This window comes from Apteryx mantelli, chromosome 8, assembly GCF_036417845.1.
Source record: "Apteryx mantelli isolate bAptMan1 chromosome 8, bAptMan1.hap1, whole genome shotgun sequence".
NCBI lineage: Eukaryota > Metazoa > Chordata > Aves > Apterygiformes > Apterygidae > Apteryx > Apteryx mantelli.
Window position 1 is genome coordinate 16,625,964 of NC_089985.1, and position 26,611 is coordinate 16,652,574.

Below are 26,611 nucleotides of genomic sequence, written 5' to 3' on the forward strand. Positions count from 1 at the left end.
ACATTGTCACTGGGATTGTTATGTGACCTAGCAAGCGTGAAGCTTGCTTGGGTTTGCCTGCATATGCTGCAGTCACACTTCCTCTTTTCAAGCTTTGTTAGGCATATGAAATCTTGGATAAACAAACCTAACTTTTGGATGAGTTTTCACACTGCACAAGAACTAACATTGAAGGGAATGAGAGAAATTAACGCTACTATTGAAGGCAAAAGAGGTATGATGGTCTACCATTCACATCGATATTGAATTTGTTCTAAAGACCACAGTCCATGATCTTCTGTTCCTGATCTATAACATATCACAGCTATTTACATCAGTAAAGAAAACATACATCAGGTAGAGTAATTGCCCTGTAAAAAATGTAGAAATGGATAGTTTGGGGAAAGGGACTTATTTTTCTGTATTTATATTGATAATAAAACAAATTTTAACTATGTGTACAGAGGAACATAATTTTACCCAGCATAAATACAGATCATATTCATGCTATTTATACCAGTTTAAAATACCCACAGTATGCACATGCTATGTATGTTCACACATATGTATTTTATATTTTTCAATTCTCAGAACTCCATTCTCAGATAAGTTCTATATGCCCTATTAAAACTATGATTTTCTAGCCTATTGGCTTTTTTGCTAAGTTTTAATATGGACTGACATTGAAGTTATGTAAATATAGTCACTTTTATATGTTGCATGGACTCACATTGGTTTTAACAAAATGAAAAATCTTGCAAATCACTGAAATATTTTCAAAGCACTGTTTCCCTGGGCAGAGACCATTTCACACTAGACAGCACAGTGACTGTACTTGCCTACTTCAGTTAAAAAAACAGGAAACAGCCAACAAGAGACAAGGTAGAAAATCCCTTTTAGGGGAGACTAGAAGCAGCATACATTTCTCAATAGATGTGTTCATCAACAGTAAGCACTCTTTAAAAGCCCTTAAGTGTTTGTAGGACTGAAAATTAATTTGTTTTACAATTCCAAAGTGAATAATATGCTCCAAACAGATTTTCAAGTCAATGAAACGTGACCTTGTATGATCTAATTAAAGCACTCAAAGGTATTGATTGTTTTAAGATCCCTCTGGATACACTTCAGTTCAAATGCACACACAATGTCTGTATGTACAAGTTCATAAATCTACAAAAAATGCAAATCAGATCATTAATGCTCTGAATTCAGCAGTCTTACCAGGCTTTCCTGAAAGGTGAAACATAAAAAATACCTGAATTTTATATAGTCTTTTTGCAACTTTAAGTCAGGAACACAAAAATAGGAACCTACTGAAAGTAGAAAATGAAATATATTTCTTTAGCTTCCACATATCTAGTCTATAATCAGGTATAAATTCATTAAATTCACTGAAATCATTCCAATTTCTTCTGTGTACAAGGTCCTGATCCACCTGATCTAACTTCAACGTTTACCTTGCTTTGAGTGAAGGGTTGGACCAGATGACCTTCAAAGGTCCCTTCCAATCTAAATTCTTCTATGATTCTATCTTATTTCTTCTCTACATTTTGTGAATTGACTTCTCTGCTTCATCTCATAAAGCTATCTCTATTTCATTACACAAATTCAAAGACTTCCTTTTTTCTAATTCTTCTGTCTTTGGCATCACTTCTGTGGTCTCCTGCCTCCACTCAGTGTTAGCTCAGACCTTTGTATAGACCTTATCTCTGTCTAGCAGTCTTTCTAAGCATTCCCTCACATTTCCTTTATATGCTTATATGTATTCACATACACACTCATTCCTCTTACTACCTGCCTGTGCATGCTTCCGTTTCCAGCAAGAATGCTGTCCCCAAATACCAATGCAAGTATCTCAGTATCTTTCTCACCTCCATAAATCACCTTTCTCCACTTTAATCAGTCTTCTTTTAATGTCATCTTTCTTCACTTTAATCTATCCCACCCTGTACTTGTGTTCTCTCTCTCACAGCTCTCCTTCCTCTCATTGACACTTCCTAGCGTAGATCAACGATATGGCCATAGCTACATACACGTATGTTAGTGCAGGCAGAAAGCCCCCTCAGGGAGGATGCTGCCTGGGAAAACTATGCTGCCATTGTTTGATTTTCTTACCCCCACCAGCCAACCACAACAGCAGCTGCTGTTTTACCTATATATAAAGCTGACTCCAGGAGTAGGGAAATGAAAGGAAAATGAGTGCCATGAGGGGACATATTTCTTCACCGAGTTTCTCTTTACTCCAGATTCAGGCCTTAATCCTACAATTGGATCCACATGGCTGGCTGTGTTAATCAAAATATGGGATGAAGGTGTAGACTACAAGCAACAGTTTTGCCATGCTGCCCTTCTAGGACATGGCCCCATGCCATTCACAGGCTATATGTTTCTGACCTCTGGCTGTGCCATTCACAGAACCTTGCGTAAGGAATACTTATGCTTTGCAAGGCACCCTCATGAAAAAGGCTGGCTGATCTACACGGAAGCTGAAGCCAATGCTTAAATCAGTCGGCTGTTTCCAATATTTATAAAATAAAATAAACACACCAACTCTCACTAAACAACTAATCACCTACAGCATGTACATATATTTATTCCCTTTCAAATGAACACTCTTCAAGGTGTGACAAAACATGTGAAACAAGTGGAAAAAATTTCCAAGTACTTTTGCCCTCAAAAAACATTTAATGATGTAAGAGATTAAGGGATTGGGCTTTTTTTTTTTCACTGCTTTAAAAAAAATCCATTTTTACTGAAAATCCAAACTAGTCTATGAAGGTTCAGGCCAGCAAAATTTAAAAAGATTGAGTTACAGCATACCATAGTGAATGTAGCACATTATGAATTCCATATTCCTCAGAAAGAGTGACATATTTAATGATTAAGCCAAGTCGCTGAACTCTATTTATATATATTTTTTCCTAACCAGTATTAACTTAATATGTACATTTCAAATGGCAAGAGGAAAAATAGCAGAATAATGAATTTGTCTGCAATAAAGCAATGAATAGCAAGGTCTTACAGCTTTACAAAATTAGATTTCTATGTGAAAGGTATCATGTGCAAACTATCCTAATGTAAGTAAATGCTTATTATTCTGCTATTTTAAACTGTATCCAACTTGCCATGTGCTCCAGCTCTGCTCTGTATTCTGTCCTTCATTTTACATGAGTTTTTACTTGCTAAGGTACCAACAAAAATTGCCATACCCCATCAGATCACTGGTCACATTAAGTTCAGTGTCCAATATAGGCCAGTTCTTTACTGAAAGAAAATAGAAAAAATCCTTTTAAATACCTCTCACTTGCTCTACACTGATGTACAGAAGAGTAGAGCCTCCTTCCTGACCTTCATGACAACTGATTTATACCCAGCAGCATGAGTTTTAATTACAATGACATAAAGATAGTCAATTTATTTCCTTGCGCTTACTCACTCATGAACATGCATTTCCTCCTTCCAGCAAAGAGTAATTATCTCTTTGTAATTATCAGCACAGATGTGGCAAAGTTAGAATTTTCATGATTATCTGCTAAGATCTGGAGTCCTGAAGAATATATGCTCTGCCAGATCTTTCCACTGGCCTCAGGATTAATGAGTGCCTTGAAGAAAACTTGTTTCTGACTGAGGTAGCATTTTGTAACAGACATTTCCAAAAACTGTAAAAGATAGGTGGAGAAAGCATTTTTGCAAACTCTCTCCCTCGTCCACAAAGCATATTCTAAAGAGCATGCTACAATTAAATTTTGTCCAAGGTTAACTCCTACTCGCATTTTATATCTATATGTGTTTGTGTTTCTGCAAAAACACATACACATATATACAGTACACAGTGTGTGTGTATATATATATATATATACACACACACTATATATATACATATGCATAGTTTTACACATCTACAACTCATGCTGGGAATTATTCTATTCTAGGAAATCACAGAATCATAGAAAAAATAGAATTGGAAGGGACAGACATCATTTGGCCTGTCCCTGTGCCTACTGTAGAATCAGCTGACCTGTGTCACACCATGCGCTTTGGTCTCTAGCCTATTCTTAAGGACCCAAAATAGATTCTACAGCTACTGGAGGATATCTTATACCAGTACTTTGTTACTGCATCATCATTAGAAATGTTTTCCTAAAGCCTGACGTGAATCTTAAATGGAGCAGCTCAAAGCAATGACTTCTTCACTTGTCTACTATGGTCTCAGAGTCTGTCCTCTTTTATGTACTAAAAGACTGTTATGTTCCCTTTCCTCTTCTTGTCTTTAGAATAAACAGCCCCTTTTTAGTCCTTTCTCACAAGTCATATTTTCTAGACCTGTGATTATTCATCACTCTTCTCTGAATTCTCTCCAGTTGATCCAGATCTTCCCTGCAATGCAGACCTAAAACCGGACTGGTATTCCTGCTTAGGTGTGACCGAGGATGTGTAAAGTAGAAACATTCCATCTGATTACTGTTTATTACCAATTACTGGCGTAAGACCATAGAAACTGAACTAGTCCTTGCTGAATTTAATCCAGTGTTTTTCACACCATTTCTCCAAATTCTCAAGATCAGCTGTAAAGCTAATCTTGTTCTTTAATGTACTCAAATTTTCTCTTAACTCTACATATTCGGACAACTTAATAAGCATACTTTTGATTCCATCATCTACGGCTTTAATGAAAGCACTGCATAGAACAAACTTAGGACAATCCCAAACTCCACTCAATACAGCCTCCCAGTCTGACAGTGAGCTACTGAAAATTACTTTCTGGGCAGGATTACAGAAGTCTTATACACACTTTATAGTGGTTTCATTTAGACCAGCTTCCCTGTTCTGTACATGAGAAAGTTCTGAAAGGCAGTATCAAAACCTTAGTCTAGTAAGTTACAAGTAAGTAGAGTTTGCTGTAATTCACTTGTAATTGTCAGGTTTGTTCAAAAAACCCATTAATGGTTCTGAGATTGCTTCAAGCAGTTCTCCAAATGTCCTAGGATGAAGTTCGTCAAATCCAGGTAACTTCTAACCCATTCTGTCACTTATTGCAGATGGAGATCTTATCCCTCTATCATTGCTATTAATTGGACTACTCTTCTGTTCGGATGTTGATACGGAGGTTGATAGGAAGCAGGTATTAAACATTTTCATCTTCATGCCATTGATTGATAGCTGTTGACGTCATTGAGCAGCAGACCACTATTTTTCTTGGTTTGTCTTTTTCTACTACTCTATTTAGGCACAAACCAAAAGCCCCCTATGAGCTCTTAAGAAGTTGAAGTCTGAATGTACTCTCTTTACCATGGATTGACCTCACGACTCTAATTGTTCTTCAACTAGGTGTTTGACCCACACATCTGAGCTTTCCCAAATGTGGAGTATGTTCAGATTTAATTCGTTACACCATTAGCTTCAAGCAAAAGCCTTATATTCGGATCTTTGCTTTTTCTTCAGGCTAATTGCCATGTTGCTTATGTCATGTTCAAATGTGTTCCTGATAAACTTGAAGACTCTCTCTATCTATAGTTAGATGCTTAGAATCTATGACTTAGCCAAAAACTGACTTTAAGAGAAGATGCTTCACTATCAGAATAGACTGTAGAGTTAATTGAGGATGTCACCCTTAACAAATACTGGGGGAGAGAGACATTGGCTCTCAATGCAAGGTTCTTAACGTGTAGCCCTGCTCAGAACACTCATGCAAGATAACACATTTTTCATTGATCTGTTCCTACTATATTTTTGTTAAAACTTCAGGTAGTGGTGACCAAGACAAGGCTAAGGCCACTTCCCCTACGTTTGTCAGTACTAACAGAGATAAAAAGGGTGACCCAGAGATTTTGCATCAACTGTTTTCAGTGAGCTGTAATAATACGTCTACCCCAACTTGCTGACAACACATATGTTCACAACCTTACCTCAGAACCATTATCAGAGTCCTATTGTAAAGGGAGTGACGATAACTGAGAACTTCCGACTTTTCATTATTTTCAGAATGAAAATGCATTTTAAACTTCAAGCTCTAGCATGAGACATCAGATAAATACTAGTGAGAAAGTAAATACATATTAATTTATCAACATGAATGCTATTTTGTTTAAAGCTACCTTGCTTACCTTTCAAAGAGTCTGACTGACATTCTTAACCCACAGTATTTGCATTTATTACAGTAATAATCATTCTATGTCTGTAGCATAGGCTGGAAGAAGCTGGTTTTCTGAGCATCAGGATACGAACAACTGCACATTGCATAATTGTGAATCAAATCCTGATAGGGTGAGACTGTCTTTACAGTCTGCTAATGCTGATTAACTGAATCCAAATTGTATCATCAGTACGAGTCTCTTGGTGAACCTAAAAAAATATATTTGGCACAAGGTCAGGAATTTCCCAATTAATGAATGAGTTGTGGGAGGAAAAGGAATTGGAAAACATCTTTTTGACAACAATCAACATTTTGGGGGGAGCTTTCATGCTTTGATTAAACCTTTGTCAGGAAGGATTTCTCAGGGCCAGGATGCAGTTTCTGGATGAAAACTGAGAAAGAATCCAGAGTTGCCGAGGAGCACACAGGACTGCCCAAACAGAGATATGAACTTCACGACCTACCCTGCTTGCAAGATCCCTGACCAGGCAGGGGACCATCAGCTAGGAAGCAGCTCTGTCTCTTGGTGGAGCTACTGTCCTGATCAAGAAGAAAAAATATATTAGAGAAGGACCTCACATAGCCCTGACTACTGGACCATGGAGTTAATTTCTCTTTTAGTGACTGATGAAATTATTTATGTAATGTGGAGGAAATACAACAAGACAGACTGAGAGAAATTTCAGGACCTCAGGATTGCCAAGGATTTAAAATGGGAAACTAACAAAACAAAGATCTGAATGGAGAGTTTGCCCTATGCCAGCTGGGTGGTATAAATACGAGCCCCTGGAAAGGGTCTCTTGCTCTCGCATTTCACTAATTACACAAAGAGATATTGATCTAATTTTATGCAATTCATCATGTAAATAAAATATAATGAAAAGAAAAAAAGTCCCACTGTTTACATTGTCACAGAAATAAAAAGTACCTCAATCTATTGAACTCTATAATTATTTTCCTTTCATTAAATTAGGCCTAAATCAAAACTTCTTTCTTGCTCAGGAGCTAGAAAAAGGACATGTTTCAATAAATGATTTTTTTCTGTCTTCAACACACTCAAAAATCTACAAAAGTAAATTTCCAGTAAGTAGCACAATGAAAGCCAATAGAGGAAAAATAATTCAAAAAATAAAGACATGAGAGCAGTTTTATGTCTTTTCTATCTGCTTATTGAGATACACAGTTTCTCTGAATGACAATGACTGTGAAGAAGTTGATGTGGATTAATAACCCTTTTGAAAATTAAAGAAAATACAGTCCTTTAAAAAAATCATTCTTGTAATAGGAAAAGGAATCATAACAAGTGACAAATCAGTTTTGAAGAGATCCTAAAAATATGTCTTTCTATGAAAACACAGTGAAAGTTTACTGTGGAAACACAGTGAAAGTTTAGTATGATCACACTTGGATAGAATGTTCTGAAAAAGAATGTAAGTAGAACACATATCTACTGCGTAAGCAGTTTAATGAGTCTTACTTTAAGCCTTCTTGATCTGGCTTGGGCAAAATATACCATCAGGTGACATCAGCAGGTACAGAAGTGGAGCAAGCTAATCCTGGAAAAGAGTCCTTGTTTCTAGAATTGTTTTGAGTTTTACAGAAACTTTATTTTGTGGACTGCATAAATACTAACCATCCTTTTTACTTCAGAAAAAGATGGTTGCAACTAGGATACAAGCTTACATCATTTTAATGACAATGTTTAAAGGTAAATATTTTCTTTTTGTAAAATATTATGCGCACTCAAAGGGTATTGAACATGTAGTATCTATCCAGACTATTTGCTTGTACTTGTATGATGTTTATAAGGTGTCAAGAAACTGGAAAGGTGAAAGGTTGTAAACAAATTTCTAAAAAAAGGTGGGTATAAAAAGTGTAATTTAGATAATACTTTTAACTGCGTGATGGAACCGAAAATTAGCAGTGCTTAGCAGAATTATGCTTGAATAATTGCTTTTGTCCTTCCATTTCTGCAGAAATCATCTGCTGTTAAATTTGAAACAAATAGTTTAACTATGAGGTTAATGGTTAGAGAAAAGTTACCCTATAGTAAAAATGTCTAAGTGACAAAAGGAGACAAAGATATGAGTGGTATTGCCAAAGAGAGTCAAAGGAGCCTGTTTCATCTTTGTTTTAAATTAAACTTCATAAGAGGAAATATAATCATTGAACATGGAGAGAAATACAATTAAAATATTCAGATTATTTTTCTGAAATCTGACATTTTAGATAGGTGTGTAATACATTTAGAAGAGAAAATAATCCTGAATAATATTACTTAATACAAATATTATTAGCTGAGCTAATGCTTATAACCACTGAAAAGAAAACTAATATTCCCTCTCACACTTGCACTTATTTTAGGTATGTCTTACACCCTTTCAGAACACTTTTTTTTTTTTTACATAACTTCTCCTCCAACCTGAGCTATTTGAATTGCTTATACAGTTCTATAAATATTGACTAATCATTTTATCTAGAGTGCTTTTATCTTGAGTGACAGTGGTCTTTGCTTGCACAGCAATTGGCAAATAACAAGCAATATCAGCTACCGCTAGTAAGAATAGCTGATTTGTTTATCCTTGATATGAAAAAAGAAATGGTTTATTACTTGTCTTTTAGTGTGGCCTATATTTATGTTTGTGCTAATCTTATTACAGAATAGTATGTATGTATATTTATATATTCAAAAAGTCATTATTTGCAACATATCATTAACATTATTTAAAAAATAAACATTTGTATTCAGACACCAAAGCACTTATGAAATGATACGTATTTAAGTGGCTCTGTGACTTTGCATTTAGTAACTGATGCTGTATCTAAGGGCCAAGTGCTGTGGAAATGATAGCATATTGTCCAAATGCAGCAGAAAGTAAATCCATGCCTCAGGGAGTTTCTGATTTCTATTCTATAAAAATAACTACAATTTCATGAAGGAAAGGGGAAGCGAGGTAGAGAACACAGACACTAAACATTATCTCAAACTTGGGTTCAGCTTATACATTTGCTTCATCCTTTCTGGAGGCAAGTCACTAATGCAATGTGTGACTCAGACCCCAACTACAAGGTGAAGATGATGCCTCACAGGTGCTGTTGGATAATAAACTAACAAATATGCACAGAATAACTGCATAGCACTGGAAACGGAGGAACAAAGTATCTAGAGAGACTCTATAGTATGCCATTCACATGGCTGATTTTTTTCTACAAAAGGTTTAATGAGAGCTTCCAATCTATAACTCTTTAAGTTCATTCTGACTCTTCTGAGACGCTATAGCTCTTGACCTGGGCAAGTACATACCTGATCCTGCTGCTTCTATACTGTATTCATACATTCACTTTTATTTCTGCCACAAAAAAACAGTGAAATCCACATTTCTATAGCAGACACACAAGACTGAGTCACATATAAGACCTATGGACACATTGTTTTCTATGTTAAAGGCAGGAAAGTGGGCAACATCAGGCAGGAGATGTACTAAAACATTGGCCAAAATAGGACAGAGCTCACTGCAACTTCACTTTTCATATATCCAATTGACTTCCAGAATAAAAAAGCAGGACAAGTCACTAACACAGAGATTGCCATAAACTGAGTAAAGCAGACATTGTTCTGTCCCCCAGTCAGTAAAGGTTTGGAAAGTGCACTTCACTTTAAGAAAGTCAGTCCTAATGATTCATATTTCTGCCAGATGCCACTACACGTTAAGGTATACATAGACATCTCATGCTAGAATAAATATAAGCCTAGCTGGAAAACAGAGAGACTTCTGCTGTAAAACCCACTGTCAGACTAGAGAGATAGCACTAGCTGTATTTGATAATCTGAAGTTTCAAGTGGAAACTACATACCATAACTGAAGAAGGATGAATGAGGAGGATCACTGTTAAGAGGGCCTTGTATAGGCTTGCTGTGACCACTTCACTCTGTTTCTTCTCTAAAACAAATCTCAACCAATTCTCAGTTCCCTTCTGCTTCTCCTATAACTTACCGCTTTCTGAGGTGGGTCTAGTTACAATTGTGATTGAATAAAGTCAACAGGCAAGGAATTAGCCTGAGTAACTACATTTTTCTATCACTATTTGAAGCTATTCATTGTGGCTGAATACTAGTCTGTAACTTTCCATGAAAAATGACTGCATTTTGCTATAAAAATAAAGCTCTATATGAATTTGTAGGTAAAGATAGGTGCAGTGCCTGGTACCTAGCTGCAACACTGAGAGTCTCATCACACCTCATTAAATAATTTACAGGCACCTAACATGGTAAGCTAGTGAAGAACTACTTAAGGCAATTTTACTGCGAGGGGGGACAAAAATGTGTCTATTAATTACTACATGCTGAAGATACGTTGCAATTATTTTAAAAAAAAATATTTCATATTATTCTCTAGAATAACAATGAGGGGAAGTGGAAATACTGAGTTTTACTTTGCTTGAGTTTTTTTTAAAAAAATTTGGATCTATTGCAGGCTTCCAAGGGAGATAAGAAACTGATTTTCCCTGATCCATTTCATGTATATTGGTTACTTGAGTGCTCAAGGGAAAAGTTACTATAATCATTGTTTTATAGATGAACAATAGCGCAGAGGGATAAACAGATTATTTTTACAAGAGGAAGCAGGCCCCCAAACCCAATGTTTAGGCCCTGCTTGCATTTACAGAATGTTGGCTTAAACATATATTTCCCCACTTTCAAAGTGATTGCTCCTAGCTATATGAGATTATGGCTTATAGAACAAAAATCGCTGCTGCCTTATTTTTGGAAGAACTGAGATCTGTTCTTCATTTGTGAAGAAACAGAGTACGCACCTAACCTTGAAAGGTGGCAACTATACATTCATTGTGGACATACTGCATCTCACTTTATCCCAAATCTTCAACAAGATAAGCTCTTCTCCTTTGGATTTCTTATCGTTATATCGTGCTGCTCCCTGCCCATTCTGTGAATTTCATTCTTCATATAACTAGCTCCCCAACATAAATTTTGCAGGGATGGTCACATGCTTGTCAGATTGTCCCACTAGATCTATAATACAGCTATAGATAAGGATATAGATATAATACCTGTAGCCCTGTGGCTCTCACTTGAAGATTGTTGCTCAGAAATGTTTCATGCAGAACCAGGAATCTCTACTGTGCAATTTCTTATCCTATTGAATGATGATGATGAAAGAGAAAGAGAAGGAAAGACCGGCAGTCTATACTCTAGCTTATCAATATACTGTAGTATGAATACAAATTAAACAACAATTCTTGGCTTTTTATATGTGATAAATAATTCTTCTCAAAGCATACCAGTTTCCCACCTATTTTGTGGTAGAAATCAATTACTTGATCACATCTTTGGATGATGATGTTGATCTCAATTTCATTGCACCATTATCCATCTCTAAACTGTCCGTTGTTTGGTTTGTTCTTTCCTCCAAAATGTGATTACCACTGAAGTGTTTGTGTGATACTTGGTACAAGAAAACCATGGCCTGTGAATGGTATTCTTAAAATGTATCACATATTTAACATATTTTAGTCTTGTGGATCAGTCACCTCTTTACCAGGATGTTCCCCTCTAATTAAAGATCATTTAATAAAAGCACATGCTATTCTAAGCTCCACTTGTCCAATCCAGAATGTCTAATTCTTTATTTATTCTTCAGGTATTCACTGCGATGAAGACATCAATGAATGTTACATGAACCCTTGCCAAAATGGTGGAATCTGTGAAAATTTTCCTGGGAGTTATACTTGTCATTGCCCATCTGCAGACAAAGAAGGGATTTATTATGGTGGCTGGAACTGTACAGAAGTTCTCCATGGCTGTACTGATCAAAAATGCCAAAACAATGGAATATGTATCCCACATTTAAAAAATGGCCAACATGGATTCAGCTGCATATGCTCACCTGGATATACCGGCATACACTGTGAAACCATAACCACATTTTCTTTTGATGGAAACAGTTTCCTTTGGTTGAAGAATCCCACACCCCCTAAAAAGGAATCTTTCTACAATATAAACCTGAGTTTTCAGACTGTGCAATCTACAGCCTTTTTATTTTACCGAGGGGAGAAAGATACATTTGTGAAGTTGGAGTTATGGAATGGCTACTTACACTTATCCATTCAAGTCAATAACCAGCCACAGGCTCTTTTGTGTATTTCTCATAATGTCAGTGATGGAGAATGGCACTCAGTGGAGGTAACCTTGGCAAGAGCTGTTACTCTAAATTTACATGACAGTTCTTGTGTAGAATCATGTGTCAATAAAACTTCTGCTGTGATAGATAATGATCACGTGATGCTTGCATTTCAGAGCACATTTTTGGGCAGCTTACCTGTGGGAAACATTAGCAGCAACTCTCTACTTAACATCTATAATATGCATTCTGCACCTTCATTTGTAGGCTGTCTTCAGGACATTGAAATAGACTTGAATATTATTACTCCACAGAATGTATCACCTGAATCATCTTTAAATGTCAAGACAGGATGTACTAAAAAGGACTGGTGTGAAAACCACCCTTGTCAGAATAGGGGACGCTGTATCAACTTGTGGCTGAATTATCATTGTGATTGCTACCGGCCATACACAGGGCCAAGTTGCTCAACAGGTAAGCTAATGCTGTTGGCATTAGTATATTAAGTGGTTGCTGAAAGTATAATCATAAACAAACCTGTTTACCTCTGTGATGAAACAACATGGCTCTTAAGATCTCTGAAACTTATTGTCAACTGGTGAGAAAACACAAGAGGTTAGTAGTAGCATGTGTTCATTATTTTCTAGTTACTTTTCTAGGAAGCCTACTTTTCAGCCAGACAGAAAAGTCAGGCTAAACTGATGGATTCTGCTCATTCAGTTTTTAAAACTTCTTAGCATTAACACTCCATAAACTCTGGAAAACTTAGTTCATTGGAGGTTATGCACTCAGAGTAAAAATTTAGAAAGCAATCAAGTTTAAATCTTATTTTCAAAGCATTCTTTGAAAATTTTATCCTCAAAGCTCTCCAGGCTTTTATAAAGAAACTCATTTAAGGCAATGAAGGGCAAACAAAAGTACCACAAGTTAAAAAAAGCAGATTCCAATTTTTAAAAACGAACTAGCCTATACTATTAACTTAATCTGATTAGCCTAGGGAGAAGGCAGGGTCTCAGAGACTGGAAATAGGGCCCATTCATGTAGGAGTCACCCTACAGCTGATTCAAGAGCAGCTCTGGACAATAACAAAGGCTGCTATCAGCAGACAGCGGTTCGGCAGCCAGAGTGGAATGTGTCCATTTCTTGGTGAGCACAAGAGCACATCTCAGAAAACAGCCTCACTGGCAGCAATGACCAGGAATTCAAAAGCTGAAGATGCCTGTAGCACTTTCCCTGCTACAAATGATCTTTCCAAGTGCAGGCTGAGGCAAAGTGGAAAGACAACATGAGGTCCCTGCACTGCTCCCTGTATACTACATCTGGTGTGTGAATAACAGTGTTTTACCTGTGGAGCTGTAAATACAGCACCTTTCAGGAGCATTTTGGGGTGGAGCAGTTCTGTAGTCCTTCCTCAGCAAAAGCCTTAGGGATTTCAAACAGGCAGTTTTGCCTGAGTCTTCCATTCAGTGCCCTCTCCTCTGCTTCCCTCCCTGCCCCAGTTACTAACCATCCACACATGTTCAATCATTTTAAGGAGGAACATTTAAGGAGGAAGAAACATATATATATATATATATATATATATATATATATATATATATATATATTTGCCAAGTGGATTGGAAAAAATGAAGTGCAACAGCAGTACCATGGTCAAATTAGAATGGACAGATTCTAAACTGGTGTAAATTGACATGGGTGCATTGAAGCCAGTGCAGCTACATTGATTTACATCGACTGAATGACTGGCCCCAGGGGCTTATTGGATGTATGGCTGCAGAAAGCTGTAGCTTGAAGTACCTTTCAAAATGTTTAAATACAATTTCATTTTGTATGCTATACTTAAGAGTTATCAATATGATCGGTGACAAATACATACCTTTTTTTTTTATTGCAAAATGACAAAGTCTGAGAGGTAATTGTAACAGACTTCTTTGAAGTTCAGCTGTAATTTATCCAAAGGTTTGGAAAGCAACTTTGGAGTATAGGACAACATCTGGTAAATATGTTTGCCTGCTTATATGATGTGAAATTAAAACCAGTCAGGGCCAGGAGAGGCATATACTGGCATTAGAACTGTTGAGAATGATTAGAAAGCATGCATTTTTTTTTTCTGCTGACCACAATATTCCCTGCAAATCATGGCACCATGCCATTTTGATACATAGGTTCTAGATATATGCCATATTTAAAAGACTGTGGCAGGTTTCTTAAAAGGCAGAGTGGGGGAGACTTGTGGTAAAGGATAACATAAGAAATACTAGTGTCTTTTTAAAGAAAAGTTGCTGCCAAGTATTTAATTGACAACGAGGCAATATTTTCTCTACATACACAAAATAACAAACAGATGTTGACTCATTTTGATCAACATCCAGATGTTGTGACCCAAGAGGTTAATATTGACCAAGGTGATGCTAGCCATCTCATCAAACAGAAGGCCAGATTGATGATTTATATATTTATATATATATATGTATGTATATAATATATATAAAAATATATACAAAGAAATAAAACAAAGGAATTGTAAATGTGAAATATCTTTTTTTTTGAAGAGTAATGCTTCCTTCTAGAAATGCAAAAGTATAATCCTAATCCAAGAAGAAACATTCTTTTTAACCATATGAAAAATGCTTCAGTCTCAAGTAGCATCTTACAGAGAAGGTGTAACATAAAGAGGTTTCATGTCTAAAAACACTAATTTCAGCAAATATTTATTTCTACATACTAGATTTTTTACAGGCACATCAAGAAAGTAATATAGGTAATCTTATTTATAGAATTAAAGTATTTCAAACTTTATTTATGAAATTGTCCATTTAGGAGCAACTAAGGGATTTATTCCTGTTACTAAGTAATATTACTGTGCCACTTAGTAACACATACGGTTGTTAGGGGTCTGTTAGGCACTTCATAATCAGTCCCCTATTTTCATTGTGTTGATAACGTAGTCTTAAAAAAAAAGAAAAAAGTAGTGCTGCAGGTAGAAACTTGACCATGAGGTCCCACTCCAGGAGTTTTACTGCACTAAAGGAAACTCCAACTGTTTAGCTATGGGTGCATTTCTTTTTTTTAAACGTGGTTTATTCTTTCTATGAATTTGATATATGAAAAAATAGCCCTTGACAGTGTTTAGGCAGTAAGTCTATACTATTGAGGACAAGATCACGAAACTTAAAATGCAAAAACAGAAACACTTTGTTGTGCTTTAATGAGATGATTCATCAGAATAAAATATGGTTTGGACTACATATTTTGTATCCTTACAAGTCTGAAAATCATTACTGAAAATAAAGAGCAAGGGAGAGAAACAGATGTTTTTGGTTTAATCGTTTTAATTGATAAAAACAAAAAGGCTTACTGGATCTTGGATCATTCCCCCCCCCCCCCCCCCCATGATGCGATAGCATTATGGGCACACACAGGAATGAGCAGGATTCATAACTGGATAAAAGTTGACATATATTAGCACATATTAAGTCCCAGAAACAGAAAATCTGTTGAAGAAATGTAGTGCCTATGCAGTATAAAATGGGTGCACTGCTTGAAGGTTTTACACAAGAGGGTTTTACTGAGCATTTTTTAGGCTATTTGTATGATTGAAATCAACGCCAAAAAAAAAAGATGAAATACTAGAATTATATTAACTTCCATGATCATCAGAGGATCATAGCAGCTAGGATCTTTTCAAAATGATCTTTCTCATGACCAGTCCAGGAAACTGTATAAATCTGTGCTTGCTTAACCATTTGAAAACCCAGCATCACACAGAGAATGATAAAGGGGAAAAATATGTCCAATAATATAACATCTGGTACTGTAATGGGCCTAATGCTACAGCCATGGAAGCTAACAGGAATTCTGAAATTGAAGCTATTTGCAGCTGAATCAAATCTTTATTCATCCATAAATACCAGCACATCTTACTATCAGAAATAAATATTTATTACCAGAAGTAGCTATTTGATCACTCCATTGCCTCCCTTGTCATTTAGCCCTAACCATTTTATTTTCCCCTTTTCTTTTTTTTCCCCCCTTTTTTCCCTATTGCTAACCCCAAGAGTATATTCCAGGCCGGTTTGGATATGAAGACTCCTCAGGGTATGCTGCATTTTCTGTTGATGCCACTCAGAATGAAAATATGAATATATCAATGTTTGTCCGAACACGCAAATCTTCTGGCTTGTTACTGGCTTTGAGAAACAGTACCTGTCTATACATAAGAGTCTACCTGGAAGATGGGAAACTCACGGTGTTAGCTCCAAATGCCATGAAGTTATTAGGGAAATACACTATGAATGATGGAAACTTTTACTTAATATCATTAAAAATAGAACCAAATAAGATGGAATTATTCCAGTCCTTCCAATACCTAGGCTTTATTTCTACTCCGGTACTAACTATCCAAAGTAAGGATATTCTTTACATTGGAGGCCTACCAGATAATGGAGAAACTGATATAAATTTCAAAGGCTGTATCCAAGATGTAAGACTGAATAACCAACCTCTGGAATTCTTCCCTATCGCCAGTCCACTGAATTCTCATATCAACAGAACCCTCATCAATGTCACCAAAGGCTGCGCTGGTGATAACCTCTGCAAGGTAAGAACGCAATTTCCAGAGCATTTTGACATACTTATAATGGGGACTTTTAAAGTTTTTTTCTTATGTTTCCATACAATATGATGATAATGACATCTTAAGACAATATACAAAAATGCTAGAAAGAGGAGATTTTGTTAAATTGTGCTACAAACGATGAGCATAGCAAAATATACTGGCGTAGGGGAAAATGAAAATATTTTAAGGGTGAAATACTGATGCTCAGCAGTAACTAAACATGTTATGCAGTCTTGGTGCTGGCACTTTAAAGCTTTATCATTTTTGCCAAGCAGTCCCACATCATTACAGGGGGGATTCCACCAACATTTATTCATACTTAGGTTGTCTTCTCTTTCCTTATAGTCTAACCCTTGCCACAATGGTGGCGTATGCTATTCAATCTGGGATGACTTCACTTGCACATGTCCCCCTAACACAGCAGGGAAAGCATGCGAGGAAGTTAAGTGGTGTGAACTTGGGCCCTGTCCTCATGAAGCACAATGCCAGCTGGTGCACCAAGGATTTGAATGTAGGTATATTTCAGTTATTCCTATCACCTTTGTGCAATAGAAACTTTCATCAACATATCCTTAAAACCCAATATTCTCTCCTTTAAAGTTCTATCAGATCCTATTTCTATATTATAATAATGATATCATTAGTACTGTAAATAATATTAATGAAAATAGCGTACCCTATGAAAAACAGAAAAGAAATTTTCAGCCAGATGCCCTGACTCAGTCACTGATGTTTACAGGACCCTTACCCTTGACTTATTCAGCACAAGTTGTCAAGGTTGTGCAGTAGATCACTACCTTGCTAGAGTGCCACTGTATCCCACATATTTCCACTGCAAAGAGATAAGGAAATCCAGTCTTGGATTAACCTTGATGTGTTCTCTCTCCTTCTGAAAAGGCAAGCTACATTGCATCATTCCACTTTCTTAAATGTTAAATATATTTGAAGAAAGTCTTAGGCATCTTAATACCAGCAGTACAGTTATTAAACTGGTATCTTCATAAGAAGCACCTGCATGGCAAGCAGTATTAGTTTGAAAATTGATGGCCATTAGCTATCTTAAAAATATCTTAAGAATAGCCACCCTGCATATCTCTTTCATTCTCTTTCCTTCTTCCTTTTTCCTCCCCGAACTGAAGTGGAATTTAAAAAGCAAGCAAGGATTTTAAAGCTACATTTTTTTCTTGTTGCTATCAAAGAAAGCCCTAATGATGCTGTGAAGGAGGGTTAATTCACACAAAGTCTGATGGAAGCTGTTAGAATAGCTGACCCTTAGGAATGAGAAAGTTGGTCAACAAAAGATTTCTAGCATAGACAATTTGCAGGCAGACCTATATGATGCTTTCTTTGTTGAGATTGCTAGAATGAGTACTGCAGCACTTCTTAAAATTTATAACTGAAATTAAAATATTTGTACCTTCTCTAATAGGCATGTCTTTAATGATAACATCAAAATATATTCTCCTGTAAACTTTACTATTTTATAGTAAAGAATATAAACTATCATACAGAGAAGAGGAAAGTAATTGAACTGTTTCCTTTTACTAAAATCAAGACCATTTAAACTGTTAGCAGCCTTTAGATTTCAGTGCTGTTTTGTGTGGCAATGGTAGGGGGTTTCCCTAATGGGTATTCAAAAATTCCTGCACTACAAAGCTGAATTTTTAACTAGTTTTTTCAGAGCCAAAACATAGACTTCTCTGTAGATAAACTTCCCACTGATTCCCCTAGCCCCTGGCCTTTTGGGCTAAACCAGATTACTTTTAGCAGTAACTGTACCATTTGTACTGGGCAGCAACTTCAGCTGAGCTCCAGGTGTTAGGCTCTGCGCACCACATAAAATGAAATGTAAGAGCCCACCTTGAGGATCATAAAAGTCTAATTCCAGGTCTATATTTGTAAGTTTTGCCAACATATTGAGCAGTATGTGTGGGCAGAGCAGGGGTGTGGGGGAACGATGATGACAACATATGTCCAATAGAGCATGGTCAGAGAAAAGGAGTTATACTGGCCAGTAAGCTCTTTGCCAACTTGGTGTCTTATGTTCTGGAAACTGGTTTAAGCTAAGCCAGAAAAAGTGCTGTTTTCTAGGAGCTGTGGGTATAGTTCTACCTACATGGTCACAATTAGCAACCCTTTTAGGAAAACATGAGCTCCAACTATGCAAAAAAAGACAAAAAGCAGATACAGAAAGTTCATGCAGGGAGCATCAGGTAAAGGTGAAACCTTATGATCAGAATCACAACTGAGGGTAAAATCACATCCAGATGCCCTGCTGTTGTCAGGACTTTTTCCTGCAGGAGTTTTTTAGCTTTTGAGTTTAAAATAAACTTTGTGGAATTTTTAAAAACTCAGAAATAATTTTGAAAAGCTCTGAGTTCCTTTTTACTCTCATTTCCTCTGGGGACATATTTTCTATTAGAGAGGCACCACATTTGGTGTGCCAAGCAATGTAGGTATACATCTACCGACTTAGTGTCAGGGTATAAAGTCACTGGGCAATATAATAATTCATGATGCTTACTGTCTATGTCTGCATCCTCAGAGGGTTTCAAGTAAATTGATTTCTTAGTATTTACGTCACAGTGAAAGGCACATTCTCTTCTGCTGCTCCCCAGTAATAATCTCTTGCTGGAACTCCCAAGGATGGCTCTTTTTACCAAGATTTACTGAGCCCAGAGATAGTTCAGAAACCCACTTTATCTTAATGCTAGGATATTGCAAACCAAATTTGTCTGAAGTACAAACAGAAGACATTCCTTCCTGTCTCTCCTCCCAATCTATAATCCTCATAAATCTTGGAATGTGCAAATTTACAGTCCAGTGAGTTAGTACATTTTAGTAGAAACCATCCTAATGAAAGACGTCAAATATGGTTGTGAAGATGGCCATAAAACTGCCATAATGTTGCCCATCAATTTTCACTCTCAACAGTATAAATCAAATACTCTACTACCCTCTGAGTTCCACCAGCAGAGTCTCAGTGAAGTCAGTAGGACTATGGCAGTATGTACACAGAAGGAGAAGATGGCTTTAAACATGACAGGGATGATTCTTCTTACATTGATTTTGCAGTGGCTTTTTGTCAACTGACTTCAATGGAATTAGTCCTTTTTCCATCAGTGAGAGTAAATTGGGATCAATCATATACATTCAAAAACCTCTCTAGTGCTTTATCTAAGAAAAGAAGAAATGAGAACAAAGGTTTGCCTAGTCTAGATTCCGTCACTGAGAATAACCAGTTGCTGGTACTTAGGCAAAGAACATAAGAAAAAGGACAAATACATCTTCCTTGAAATACCCTCTCAACCTCAGGTTTGAGAGTTACCTGCAATCATGGTCCCCCTCTTCCCTTTGGCTAAAGAAGAAAAAGAGGTAACACTAATGAAGCAGAGAAGGGCAGGCAAATCATACCTATTTTTTCCTGGTTTAGTAACTTGCATACAGAAGATGATATTGTAGGTAAGTACTACAATCACAGAATCACAGAATCGCTGAGGTTGGAAGGGACCTCTGGAGATCATCTAGTCCAACCCCCCTGCTCAAGCAGGGTCACCTAGAGCACATTGCACAGGATTGCATCCAGGCACGTTTTGAATATCTCCAGAGAAGGAGACTCCACCACCTCTCGGGGCAACCTGTTCCAGTGCTCTGTCACCCTCACAGTGAAAAAGTTTTTCCTCATGTTAAGATGGAAGTGTCTGTGTTTCAGTTTGTGCCCGTTGCCTCGCGTCCTGTCGCTCGGCACCACTGAAAAGAGTGAACAATGAGAAGAAATAACTAATAGTTAAAAAGTCTTTGTGGTTCTTAATATAATATACTGTTTTAACTAATATATTCATTTAACCTCTTGCCAAAGTACCATTTAAAATAACATTTGTCTGTACAGTTTCATCAGTCAGATTAGGCTATAGCAGGAAATCTTTAGAAAGCTATCAAGCCCCATCAGCAATTCAGATAAATCAGTACAGCCCCACTGACTTTGGTAGACCTGGTCTTTTACTATTATTTCTTTGTTAAGTGTTCATGATGGGCTCTCATCATGAAGAGAAGTGAGGCTCAGGTCTTCACTACAATTACATACTTATATTAATTCATTGACTTCAGTAGAGATACTTCTGATTTGCATAACTGTAAATAAGACCATACTCTAGGTCACTGTCCCCCTTCCCAACTTAGAAAGGAACATACCAGAAGTTTTAGAGTTATAACTTCAGATGATGCGAATCAGCACAGCTCTGTTGGCTTCAGTGAATTTGGTACTGGTCCTGGCCTATAATTTTTATAGCCATAAAGAGCAGGCAAGGCTAACTGGAACAGGGTTAGAATTTGAATGTTTTCCAGCAGAAACAAAAGGACTTAAATGACAGGGAGCATGGGGCACTGAAGAAATATTGCTCTACGTGTATTGGTTTAAAGTTGGCCTAGTTTCTCAATTATTATCTTTGCACAGGTCTTGCTAACGCAGCCTTTAGTGGCCGAAGCAGTGCGATATTTTACAGAAGCAACGGAAAAATCAGCAGAGATCTCACAAATATCGTATTTGGCTTTCGAACTACAGATACTGATGTTATACTGCTGTATGCGGAGAAGGAGCCCGAGTTTGTCACCATTAGTATTCAGAACTCCAAATTACTTTTTCAATTGCAAAGTGGCAACAGCTTTTATAAGTTGACCCTTGCTAGTTCACGACCTGTGAGTGACGGGAGGTGGCATCAAGTGACAATCTCTATGATAGAACCCCAGTCCCAGGCCTCTAGGTGGCACATTGATATAGACAATAAGAGAGACACTGCAACTAGCACAACTGCCACAGGAAGCCTCAACTTTTTAAGAGAAGAGATAGACATTTATGTGGCTGACAAGGCTTTTGACAATCTGGACGGCCTGCGAGGATGTATGAGCACCATAGAAATTGGTGGCATTTATCTTTCATACTTTGAAAATGCTGATGTCCATACTAAAAAGCCTCAAGATGAACAATTTCTCAAAATATCTGCAAACCCTGCTGTTACTGGCTGTTTGCAGTTGGATGCCTGCAGCTCAGTTCCCTGTATGCATGATGGGATATGTGAAGACTTCTATACTTCCTACCGTTGCATATGTCCCAAAGGATGGACTGGCAAGCACTGTGAAACCAACATTGATGAATGCTTTTCAAACCCCTGTGTTCATGGAAACTGCACTGACAGGATCACCTCCTACGAGTGCAGCTGTGAACCTGGTTACACAGGGGTAAACTGCGAAGAAGACATAGACAGCTGCCGTGGCCACCAGTGTGCAAATGGAGCCACTTGCATAGATGGGATTAATGGATATTCTTGCCTGTGTGCTGGTAACTTCACTGGAAAACTTTGCAGGTACTAAAAACAAGGCAGGTGCTTATGTTTCTGTCAGGTTGCTTCTGAGAGATTATTACACCATTGATACCTCCAATTTAACTGGACATTACAGACCTGTATTTAGATTCTCTTGAAACGGGAATAGTTGTAGACAGTGATGATTCCAGTAAGAACAAACAACACATTGCCAAACACACTTTAAATTCATTTTCTAAACAGCTGTGGAAATTTATGATGAAACCTTTCACCCCACTACCTCAGCTGTTTATTGTTTTGTTGTTTCTTTTGCCCCCAAATTAAAAGTATGCATCTATTTATACATTAATTATGGCTGCAGAATTAACTTATAAAGAGTTTGCAGTACAAAAAGTTGTACAGACCAATTAGATGTGGACAGAGACAGCAGAAAGAGACACTAGTCCAGACAGAGACCAATGAGTCAGTGCAAGAAGGAGACAGGGGACACACAAACTCTTCTGCCAGCCTGGTTCATACAAGCTCTCTGGTGACAGGACTACAAGTCAGCCAAAGCCTTGAGGTAGACCTGCTGCATCTTTATAAGGGTTTTGAATCTCTAAAGCTATATTTTGTTAGAACATACTCTAGAAGAGCAAACTTTATAAGTAGAGAAATTCAGATGTGGTGGATAAGATAAAATAACAATAAAAGAGATTGTAAAGAAGTTTTTCCCCTACCCACAGCATCCTTCCTAGGTGAGTCTCTTCCTTCAGGCTTGCTCTCCCAACTCAGCAATTCTTAGTGGTTGCAGACACCACACAGTCCATTCTTTCTATCAACTCTGAGACATCCTTATATGCCTGCTTCCTATTCTTCTCGGGCACTCATCTACTAAGGCTGCAGGCTCTTTCCCTGTTTCTCTGTCCATTACCTGCCCTTCTCTGCACTCCATAAACTTCTCCCTTCTGAACATGCCCTGTTGCTCTCAGAGAAAGCAAAATCCTACCCCTTTCTCCAGAGGACTCCAACCAACCCAGCCTGCTGCACCCTGCAGGGTGCAAACAGAAAATCTTGTCTCTGCTGCGTAGGCTACAATTTTATAGAGCAATAACTCAAATTCTTTGTGAACAGAAAAAATAGGGCCTGTCTCTCACAGACCCCAAATCAACTCTGTTAAAATCAGTTGGTTTAGTTTATGCAATTTCAATTTGTAAGTTGAACTCTCTGGCTGATTTTTGCATGATGTGGATTGGAGAGCGAACCCTCAAACCTTCCACCATGGGAGTGCTGCGGACAATATGAACAGCTGTAGAGGCAGTAACAATTTAAACTGCTCTGACTAGAACTGAATGTTTGTCTACAATGTTAGGAACCCACGTCACACTGAAAATTAACATTGTCGAATACCTGAATCACTTGGATGGTTTGGGAAAATATATCAGTGATGTTTTACACAGGTTTTTAGTTTCCTGGCAAATGATCAATGGGGCTAAAATAATTTCAGAGAGGTTTTTCTCTTGAATTGTCATGATCCAGAACTAAAAACTACAGGGAAACTAGATTTTGACTTTATTCCAGCCCCATAAATGGCTCTGTTACATAGCAAATGTTGACTTCAGTAGGAGTATTGCCTACACCAAAAAGAAATATACCGCATACTAATCATCTCCTAAATGCTCTGATAATTGCAAAAATTGAGATACTTGGAAGGCCTCAGTTTGGCTCAGATTTCCTCTTGAAATTGATATTCAGAATAGGCCACAAGGAGTTAAATTCCACTGACTTCTCTGCAGCTAAGAATCTGTCCCCTAATTTCATTTTTAAACAAAAGCCCTTAAAAACAATGAAGTTTGATCCATTACCAAGAGAGGGTTGTTTTCACTGCACAATCATGCTAGTCTGATTATAAAGACTTTTATTTTTCTTATAGAAAGTAGGTTATAAAAAAAATCCTTTTTTAATATCTTTAGACTATACTCTCTCCAGTCATGCACTGTGATAGGGCTCAAGCTGCTGTGATCTCAGGGCTGGTAATGGACCTGAGTGTACTGACACTGCCTTTCCTGCTGGTAAAACAGTCTCACCCTGAAGGAAGAGGACTAGAGAGCAGCACGTGGAGTAGGAAGAGGGGCAATGTGGGGAACTGCAAAACCAGGCACAGAGCTGCTCAAAGGGGCTGTGGGAGGACATATGGGCTTTTAGTGTTGAAATTTATCAGTTGTCATTTGTTGATTTTTGTTGAGTGTTCTGAGAGTAGTCGGAATGTCCTGTGGTTTGAAGATACCTTATATGACAAGACCAACATGGTCTAGCTTGTGCTCTAATTCTCTCTTTTGAGCTCTTTTACTAAGCTGTCCAGGTATCATATAGATCTAGGATCACTAACCTAGCCTCAGGGTTGTCCCTTTTGGGTTTTGCTCAGAAATGAATCATTAAATTGCCAGTAAATGCTTGGAAAAGCAAAACCAAATTCAACAAATAAATTAAACAAAACATATCCTTCAGGTTTGCTGCTGTCTGTGGGTCTTAAACTTCAGCTCCTGCTTTCTTTCCTTTGGGCAATACACCAGTGAGTGCCTCCAGTGCTCCCTCTGTTCAGTTGCTGCCTTTCCTTAATTAAGCAGGCAGCAGCGAACTGCCCACATATTCCAGGCCCTGGTGTGTAAAGGCACAGTGGTGCACGGCTTTCCTCCCGGAGGGGGAACCAAGGAGAGGCACTAAGTATGTGCTGCATCCCCGCGCAGCTGCTGAAACTGTGTGTTCATTTACAGGCAAGACGTGATGCTCTTCCTGCTTGTATGGAATAGCGTTTGGCAGCAGGAACACTGCTCACTGTATTCCCAGTCTAGATTCTGCCCTTATTCAAACAATATTTACAAGATAGAAAGGCTAAATATTTGCCACTAAAATAACAGACCAGTGTTAAACAAAAAGCTGAGAGAGTATGAGACTTTCAGAAATGAACAAGGAAAGTGTTATTAACCACTGCCATTGCCTTACTGTTTATCTAGATACAGAAGATTACCATATACAATTTGTGGGAATGAAGAGAGAAATCTTACATGTTACAATTATGGCAACTGTACCGATCTCAGCGGAGAGTTGAGATGCGTGTGCCTGCCAGGATTTACTGGAGAACGGTGAGATGCTTTGCCCAGCAGATCTTTGTAGTGCAATACTGCAATGTCTTCCTGGAAAAGCAGTTCCAGAATGGTCTAGAGCGTAACATCTACAGGGGTATCACCTCCTACAGTAACAGAGACAAAGCAGTTTTTAAGTTCAGCAGTTCCTTGCTTAAGTGACTTTGAGGGTCTGAAAGTATAGTGTTTTACTTGGACAAAAATCACTAATTAATGCAGAAAAATTCATTCCAATATAAAACCTCTAACTCCAGTGCAAGATATTTTTTCTTAGACAGCATACATGCCTATTTTATGGATTCCATACTATTTTTATATATGGCAAGGTAGAAATTTATCATTTTATGCATGGCCATACATAGTCATACACATTCCACTCACACGTATAAGTCAGTTATAACACCTTCATACATGAATATGCAAAGCTGTTTCATTTTAACTCAAATCCATTGTGACTATACAATCTATTATCCTACAGGGATGGTATTATATGAAATACCCAGTGGCATTGTAGCTTGTTACTTTCTTACTGAATGCCCAAATATGAAAATGGAATGAGTATTTAAAAAACAAGTTGAGCAATACTTTTTACATGTTATAGTTTAGCCTGAAACAGAAGGGTCCATCATCCCTCCTCACAGACAAATCTGAATCTTGTAGTATATTGTCACAGTTCACACTTAACATTTATCAGTTCTCTACAAACAGCTCCTGAGTAGGGAGGCTTGATGGCCTCAGTGTTAGGTGCTGCAGGAATACAGGAAGACATTGTCCCAGTCCTAATAGGTTAGTCTGAATAGGTACGGCAACTTTCTGGATAAGAAGAAAGGAAATACAGTACATAAACAGAAAACTAATGATTTTGCCCGAAGTGAAATTAACATTGCATAAGAGTATAATATGCAAAAGTTCAGCAGGACTAAGCTATGCTGGCACTGCAAAAACAAAGCAATTTTCAACAAACATTTTCATTCTCTCAAAAACTTATTAACCTACTGACTTTATGGAACCAGTACAGTAAGCTGCAAGTAATAGATGAAATGAAAATTTCCACCCACTGAATGCACAGTGTAGTTGGCAGAAATGTCTGGGTTGTACTGGTTAACTCAGCCCAAAAGTCCTCATACCAACTCACATTATTCAAAAAAGGTTAAAAAATAAATAAATAAAAGCATAGTCTCAAGCAGTTCTTTGGTGTGATTTTTCTTCGGGCTTCAAGGTAGGAGAAAAGTACGTTTTCCTTCTTCCTTCCACTGCCAGGCAACTTGCTAACTACAGCTTTGGGAATGAGCCGTCCT

General features: G+C 37.5%; 1 protein-coding gene across 1 annotated transcript in view; it reads left to right on the forward strand.

Moving 5' to 3' along the window:
- The window catches only part of CRB1 (crumbs cell polarity complex component 1), an 80,727-nt gene that overhangs the window by 27,438 nt on the left and 26,678 nt on the right, over positions 1-26,611 (forward strand). Inside the window, exons 6-10 of the mRNA XM_013961197.2 lie at positions 11,773-12,726; positions 16,314-16,855; positions 17,219-17,384; positions 21,327-22,233; positions 25,185-25,313. Of these exons, the coding sequence (XP_013816651.2) occupies positions 11,773-12,726; positions 16,314-16,855; positions 17,219-17,384; positions 21,327-22,233; positions 25,185-25,313 (2,698 nt within the window). The remainder of the gene's footprint in view (positions 1-11,772; positions 12,727-16,313; positions 16,856-17,218; positions 17,385-21,326; positions 22,234-25,184; positions 25,314-26,611) is intronic.